Raw genomic sequence first — 8,512 nt, forward strand, 5'->3', positions numbered from 1 at the left:
CGTTTGACTTTTAGGTTTTTAGTTGTGGGTGAAAGGGCTGGTTACTGAGGAGGTCAAGACACCAACTAGTTTGGTTTAGAATCTCAGGTGATTTGGTTTCTTTTAAATGAATCAATGCTTGTAGTAACATTAGGCTATTAGCTACTTAGGCTTCAACCCCAACCACCCAAATATAGGGGAATTTCTCTTATTAACATTATTATTTTTTTTATAAAGGTCAAATAAAACAGTTTAAAAAAAGAAAAAGTGGAATAGAATAATTTATACTCGTCGAATAAAAAACACAACATTTAAAATTATTGTCCCATTTCAAGTAAATTATGAAATGGATTGCAAAAATTATGATGAGCTCAAAGTCGAAAGGAGAGAAAAAAATATTCTTAGAGGTACACCAAAAGTCTTATTACATCATTGGAGCTGTCTAAAAAATCTTAATGAAACGAATCCAATAACTTATAAAAAGTCACCAATGATAATTGAAGAGAGTTACATTTTCAACTCGAAGACGATGGATGACTCATTTACCTTTGACTGTAAGTATAGTCCATTCCAATCACTGTTAACAACTTTTTTTAGTATCGTTTGATTTATCTTGTTGAGATATTTAATAGTATCTGAAATGTCATGTTTTTAAATAGCGACAACTTTGAGTGTCATATTTTCCAATCACTACATGTACAAGTCATGCTATTTGGCTCATTCTTTTTCAAACTATATTATGTTGTTAATTTTTTTTTAAATGTTCTCATTTAAAAAAAAATACAAAATCCAAATATAGTACTCTTGTTCTATTGCATGTACCCTTCAGTAAATTCAGGATGAAGCTTAGTGACCAATTTGTTTGATTGCATGATCTTCACCAAGACAATATAAGAGTTTTTGGGGGGTTTTTTTTGGTAATTTTTCTCTTTCTAGAAAAATACCCTAGCATTCTATAATCTGATCAAAATTATATTTGCTGATAAAAAAAAAGGATCTGAATGAAAGAAGATGAGACAATAATCAACACAACTCATAAATAAATTTATCTTGTGTTTTATTATCTTATTCAATTTTATAAATAATATCGAAATAACTGCAATTTGACAAAACCCTGTATTCACTTGAATGATGTTTGAATATAACTGCGATTTGGTATGATCCAATGGATTGACTGCTGGTGACAAATTAACGTTAGAGGGCATGGACAGGGTCAACCTGCCACTTTTGCCAGAGCTTTTGTGATGAAAATATATATTTAAAAAAACCTGATCATACATGCGAGACGAAGGTAGTTGATGTCGCAAGGTGGCCCTGCCATCACTGGAATTTGGTTTCCGTAACCCCAATTTGTAGAATGAAGAAGAAGATGCCTGGAGATGATGGCTTCAAATCGACTACTTCATCATGACTGAGATTTTGACCTCATATCCTAACATTTCACAGACAGACAGGTAGGGTTCTGCACTGTGCCCTTCTTTTCAAGAACTGGTGGGATGTCACGGATTTCAAATAGATGACAGGAATGGACAGCACAAATGGAAATTTGCTATCAAATAACAAAGCATCTGTGATGATCAGGCTATCTTGCATGGTCCTGTTATTAGAGAAGGAAATAAAGCTGAAGCAGCCAATACAAGTAGGATCCAGATTGCCGCCCAAAGGCCATTGTAGATTCGCGTTAAGAGAACATCAGATGTGATGCTTTTTCATCGGTGCTCTTCAAGATGTAAGGGTTTGTACTAAATGATGCATCATTAATACAGGAGAAAAGAATGATTACATCCGAAGAGAATATCATTGCCAAATTATCCACGGCAAACAGTCTCAAAATGGCAAGGGGAAAGTAGGGATGCCAGCACCACCGGCTTGTATGCAAACTAAAGAAGGGTGATAATAACTATGCCTAACCTGAAAATACAAAAACAGATCCTGAAGAATAATGGTAGTTTTCATGAATAAAAGAAGGGCGAAACCCTACGCCGATTTGAAATAATAGCAAGAAAGCAGTTAGTCCAACGTGACCTTCGGACCCACTATGATAGTAAGATAGAACACTGCATTCAGCAAGTAAAAAGTGTTTTTCTACATGGTAATTTCTGCATGCCACAGATAAATGGGGCAATAATAACCTGGCCTAAAATTACAAAGTTATGAATGAAAAAGAAAAGGCTCCAAGATTTTATAATGTAATTCTGACCATTAATGGATAGCAGTGCTGCTTCTCATAGCTGGGCCAGGTGTCGTCACCAGCCACGAAACCTTGATGACGCTTCCAAACTTCAGAGTCATAATTCTCTGTTATAGAGAAATGCAGCCCATTTTCTTCAATTTTCTCTAGGAATTTGTCCAATGAATCTCCTCTTTTAGGGCTGAAGAATATTGCTTCTGAGCGCCCAACATTTTTTAACAAGAGTTTGATGGTACAAGCAAGGGCATTGTGGAACTCCTTAAAAAAAGTGCTGTCAAATGGCACATCCATTTACTGAGTATAAAGGAAGATAAGCTTTAGCATGAAAGGAGAAAAAACGAGTGTTTGATTGCATGTATATATGTATCTGTCATTTAGAATTGGGTGCAGGCACCTTTTGCCGACTAGTGAAGGAAACCTATGAATCTACACAGCCTCAACCAATAACAAATTGTCAATGACAAGATTTTTGACATGAATCTGGTCAGATTTAAATTTAGCTGTAAAATATTTACTGACTAGTTTTGCAAGATTAAGCATATCTCTCAACCTGTACATCGAATTGAGCTAGAATTTTACATGCAAATACTAAACACATGGAAATATATTGTGGTAAATTTCCAAATCAAGTAGAGTTCAGAAACATATTATTTTATATGGTCGAAGTTACTAGATGAATCTTGTCAAATCTGTCAGACTAGACATTTATGTACTGATTGGAACATATCTGGAGCTACAAATGGACTTTTGCTGCAATTCAAGTTGGGCTGGAAACTAGATATCTCTAGCTTTTCAACCATATATGGTAGGCTCAATAATTCATCTAGACAAGAGAGAATGACAGATTTGAAATCATGATTGAAATCTACCAAGAATGTACGAAAATTTGAGAGTCGGGATACATAAAGGAATTTTAGCATGAAGACTTTGTTTTTATTATTTTATTTTATTTATTTATTTATTTAATGCTGAATAATTATTTTTAATTTGGGTTTTTTTTGGACCATTAAACATTTTTTAGGGGTTTATTTCATTATTGAACTTATATTAGTTGATTACTAGTTTAGGCCTATTAGCTTGCAACCCAAAAGGAATCCATTAAAGTTAGTTAGAGGAGACTATATTATGTTTTTTGTAGCTGCAAATTTCAGTAGCAAGTTTAAGAATAAATATGAGTTTTTTTTTTTTGGCAAAACAACATTTCTTTACAGGGACAAAAATCATATACTGACTTATCAAATATTAACTGGTTTCGTGATATTATTTACATACTTAGGGTTTTTAGATACAAGGTTAACTTTGAATTCAAGTCTTTTTCCAATACTTTTGGTTCTTAGATACAGGGTATCTCTGGGTCAAGATTCAAACAAATCTGATTTTTGATTTTTCGGGTTGTTATCTACTTCGTTGGGGGTTGGTTGACCATATAATCAAAAAGCCCACATCAGATTGCATCAGGCATAACTTCGTTGATAGGAAAGTAAACACTAGTCTGGTGGATAACAGGATGTGAATTGAGGCATTCACACAATATGGGATATATTATGACTGCCACTCTAGTGTTGTCAAGGTGCAAAGTACCCGGGAATATATTGCTGCTATAACAAATTTGATGGACATGAAGTATAACATCTATTGATCTAAATTTAGTGATACTTCACTATAGCTAATGGAAAGATAGCCATGCAGCATAGATTATTGAAACAGAAAGTTAATAGAAACAGGACTTACCAGTCACTGGCAACTATGACATCAAAAGTGTTGGAGATATTACAAGTTACTTCCTCATCCCAATGCAATGTCACAGTCTTCACTTTTGTATTACCAAATGCTGTGGAGTTGGTATCTATGCTATGCTGAATATCTGGATGTTAAAAGGAAACAAAAGATAAAGAGAAAGTGGAGCAATGCTGCATTCACACATAAAGTGAACATATAAGTTTTGAATCATAACCCAGCAAACTGACAAAAATTTAGCTCTACATTGGCACAACTAATCACCAGCACAAACACAGAGCTAAGCCTGTTATATGACTATGCGATGACTTAAGCATCAATAAATTATATCTCTAATGCATCAATAAATTATATCTCTAACAGACCACATTTAAACTTCAATTAAAATACTATTGTTATCATACAGAATAATCCTTCTTTTTATAAATGAGAGAACATAAAACAACTTAAAACATCTTGAATCTTGATGACAGAAGCTAAGCAAACAAGTTTATCCAACAAAGAAGGGTGTTTAGAGTAATTTCCAATCATAAGGAAGATGAAAGCAAGCAAGGATAGCACAAGCTGAAGACTTCCAACCTGATTCATATTCTCATTACCAGAGTCACCCTTAAAACCGCCCATCACTAGCAATTTGAGAAATTTAGAGCTTAACATTAACTGAAATTCTAAACAAGTGAATAAGGAGCCACAAGCAACTGGAAGTTCTAGTAAGAGAATGCAAATAGACTTCAAACTCACAATCTAGGTGCATGCTTCCCATTGACATGTCACTTTTTCAATATTGTAGATATAAAATCTTCTCATAACTCTTCTACAATGAATAATCCCAATCAGACACTAGCTAGTCACTGCCCATGTCGTAGAAAAGTTTCAAAAATTTAAACTTTTCACACCATGTCTTACCAAGTTATCCCAACTATCAGAACAATTGTCTGGGAACTAGAAAACTCAGAATCACTCTCAGTTCATGACATTGAATGAAAAGGGTCTCTAGAAACAGTTGACTGAACAATTTATCCTGGTTTTGCACGTCGTGAAGTGCAGGTCTTATCTGCCAACAGACAGCATTTCAAAGTAAAAATTCTTTACTTTTCTCAGCACATCATAGTATATTTCTTCACATTGCAAATGCATAAGGGGAAAAGGATATTGATAGATTCTTCAAAGCTTAAAACTTTAGCTTCATTTTGCTTTTAAATGTGACTGATAATCATTAATTTGTAGACATGTTAAAAACTAAAATTAGCTAATCAAAAGGATACAATCTACTACTACTGGATTTCCATCTGAGATTACAACTTCCAATGCCTCAGTTGTTGCTGCAATAACTAATCCAGCTAAGCCATATCCCGATCCAAGCTCAATAACTCTTTTAGACCTGAAAAATTAAACAAGTGTGCACAAATCAAATAAGTAGCACAGATTCAAAGAAGATTTCAAAATAACACCAGCAAAACAACCAGAATACAGACAATTACAGCTGATTAATTATTTTTCAAGAGTGAATAGAATCACCAAAAGCACATAGTTAAAATTATTCACAAACCTGAACATGTCTGCATGTGACAAGCAAAAATATGCAAGGACATCTTCAGATGGCCACTGACCTGTATATAACAACAACATTATAATGAAAGTAACAAAGATAACCAATCTAAAGTTTATACCATTTAAGTTTCTTCCCAGAAGCATTCAAGTTTCAGTCCTCCTTCCAATCAAAAACCACGTTAAACAACTAATGATCGTGGTGCATTTACCAACTGCCATTATGAATTCATATTTAACCATACAACCATGTTCTTACAAAAGTGTCCTCCAGAATCTGTATAAATGATAAACTTATCTACGACGCGATATATATATATATAAGAAATGAATGAATGAATTGAAGATTGGGTTAAGACAATCTTAAGTCAACATTCTTGCGAAAACTGAATAAATGATGAGCTTCACATATAAGATACATATCTTAAAATCAAAGGAATAGTAAGAAAAGTGCTATCTATTTGTTGACTAGAGATATCCAAAATGTTCATCAAAATAAAATCTTTCTTTCAAGTACTCAGTTGCCTTATATACTTTTTTCTTACAAAAAGATAAAGCAAACAACTTGATACAAGAAACTCAAGAATGACAAGCAGAACTTACACACTAGGCCAGTGTGATCGACATTGTATCTATCAGAAACCTCAAAATCACTCAAATCAACACCATTATTTACTCTTTGCCTGCACAAAATCCCACTCATGCAAATCAATCACCAAAAAACCCATATCAGATTTCAATTCAAATCTCATAAATGACACTACCTGCTCGATAAAATGACTGAAAGAAAAAGCAACATAACTTACTTGACAAGAATTTTGGGAGTTCCATCAACAGGCAAAGTGTAGCAAATGCAAACATCTCTAAAGTTTGATTCTTCGTTAACATGATCTTCAACCACTTGGCCTGGTATCAAGTTAAATCCTTGATGGGTTTTTCTTGAAATGCGCTTGATAGCACTTGGTGATTGATTATCTGCAAGATAATTGGTTTTTGACATCGGCCCAAGTTAACATTCATTCTACAAAAAAACTAATGATGTTCCAAAATTATGTTTTAGTTGATGTGTTAGAAGAGATTAAGGAAGTACCGAGACTTTCACGAGTTTTGCGAAGAAGGGCTTGGCGTAAGATTGCCCATCTGAGAGAAGATGGTTTTGTATTTGTTTTGGCTTCCATCTGATTCACGTTTCAAGTCCAGATGGCTCCATGGTTTTATTGCAGGATTTCATTCTTCTAATCCTTTGATTTTATATGTTGTTTTATTTGAGGACTCCAACTTTAACTTATCATTTGGTGATGTTGACTTTCTATCTCTCTAAACTAATATTTTTAATAAAAATCGATGTTTTCTTATAAAAACATGAAAAAATATGTCTATTTTTTATTATTATTAATGTAGGTGTTTATGTTAACTTGCACACCTTAACTAATTCTACGAGCCCTGAAATTAATGATTATTTAAATCTCTAATGATCCTGAGATTTATAGAATTCAAATAGATAATTTTTATAAAACAACCTCACCTGACCAGTTAAGTTATACCTTTCAAGATTCTATTTATATATTTTAATAAGCTTTGATATTGTTCTTATACAGTTAACGTGATATTGTTATCATATTTACTCCATCCCTTAATCTTTTGTTATAGAAATGCATATTTTTGTTATAGAAATGAACATTGATCAATAAAATCTCTTTCAAACGATTGAATAGTTGGAATTTTTATATGATCAAAAGAGACACAAAAATCAAGTGTTTTACACCAACAACTATGATATGAGAGCACAGCAGTAGCAGACATCAAACTCTACCAGCATTAGTCAGCTACTCTAATTTCAGGTCCTTAACGAATAAGCTTTCGATGAGCAAAATCCTAAGCAACTTCTACTGCTGCACTAAATTTCTTGTTTATGTAGATCTTGGGGTATACCTTATTTATTCAAATTTCCAATAACACATCCAATCCAAGCCTAACAACACAGGTAAAAGCCATTATCTTAAAGACGGGAAAATAACAATCAGGGCCAATACAAGCACCGGCAGGACTACTAGTAGCTTGAGCATCATAAAGATAACCAGAAAGCATGCCAGAGAAGAGGAAGGAACCAAATGAAAGATTGAGAACAAGGGTGTTGTATAACAAGTCATAATACTTGAGATCAAATAGGTCTCAGTAGCCAAAACCAATGCCATGATGGCAAATCCTGTGTCATTAGGACTTGAGAAGCTGCAATCCATAGAGGTCTTGGTGTCCTAAATTTCCTGCAAATAACATAATGGATGTGAAGTGATACTGAAATATGAGGCAATCAAGAACTACAATGGAGAGTGAAAAAAAGTAAAAACAATATACTAGAGTAAGTGTTCTGATTCTAGACAAGATATAATACATTAGAAAAATCCATAAAATATTGGTGAGAGAACAAAAAAAATACATTAATGAATCCACGAGCTAGACCCATCACTCTTTAGTTAGGACATCAGGTTTATGTTTATTATCGAACTTAAGACATTTATTTGAGTTTTATTATTGAGATTAATGTTATTCTATTTTAGATTTTATTTTATTTTTAGTAGGTCTTTTGTCTAATTGTTTGTTATATAAGGTTTCACTATTTATATGTATTATTATGTTACGTTATACTTAGTTTTATAATGAATTAAGAAAAATATATGGATTTCTACTCCTTTTTCATCTTTCTCTTCTCTTCTTCATATCTTTTTTTTTTCAAGCTTCTTCTTCTTCCTCTTTTTTCTCCCTTTCCTACCTTATATTTTCTTTAAAGCTTTTTTTTTTTTACATCTGCTTTGTATCAAAGTAGATATTTTCAGTTGTTCCCATAAATAAGAGTTCCAATATGGGCCAATAATTCCTCCAACACTCATAATAGAGACAATAACTCATTCAATACCAACCAATATATTTTCTAGTTATTTTTTTTCTATTACAATCTCTCAAGAATAGTAAGACCAAAAACCAAGAATCCAACATCCACCCATTTTCCTCTTCATCCATTACCATTACCAACCACAGCAACCCCTCTTTCATCCACCA

At 33.2% G+C, this 8,512-nt stretch overlaps 1 protein-coding gene across 1 annotated transcript; it reads right to left on the reverse strand.

The window, feature by feature from the left end:
- Nucleotides 1-2,018: 2,018 nt before the first annotated feature.
- LOC133672605 (calmodulin-lysine N-methyltransferase-like) lies at nucleotides 2,019-6,686 on the reverse strand. The gene is made up of 7 exons (XM_062093062.1): nucleotides 6,546-6,686; nucleotides 6,262-6,430; nucleotides 6,059-6,138; nucleotides 5,457-5,517; nucleotides 5,173-5,288; nucleotides 3,902-4,034; nucleotides 2,019-2,441 (listed from the first exon to the last, which is right to left on the reverse strand). The coding sequence occupies exons 1-7, from the start codon at nucleotides 6,631-6,633 to the stop codon at nucleotides 2,162-2,164; spliced, it is 927 nt and encodes a 308-aa protein (XP_061949046.1). The 5' UTR covers nucleotides 6,634-6,686; the 3' UTR covers nucleotides 2,019-2,161.
- Nucleotides 6,687-8,512: the final 1,826 nt, after the last annotated feature.

This window comes from Populus nigra, chromosome 14, assembly GCF_951802175.1.
Source record: "Populus nigra chromosome 14, ddPopNigr1.1, whole genome shotgun sequence".
NCBI classification, from domain to species: domain Eukaryota; kingdom Viridiplantae; phylum Streptophyta; class Magnoliopsida; order Malpighiales; family Salicaceae; genus Populus; species Populus nigra.

Bases quoted from the DNA above. Each gene is read 5' to 3' on its own strand.
- LOC133672605 (XM_062093062.1), bottom strand. From the start codon at position 6,633: ATGGAAGCCAAAACAAATACAAAACCATCTTCTCTCAGATGGGCAATC. The intron at 6,431-6,545 runs GTACTTCCTTAA...ATTATCTTGCAG, and splicing joins CAAAACTCGTGAAAGTCTCG to ATAATCAATCACCAAGTGCT. The intron at 2,442-3,901 runs GTAAGTCCTGTT...GCCATTTGACAG, and splicing joins GTCATAGTTGCCAGTGACTG to CACTTTTTTTAAGGAGTTCC.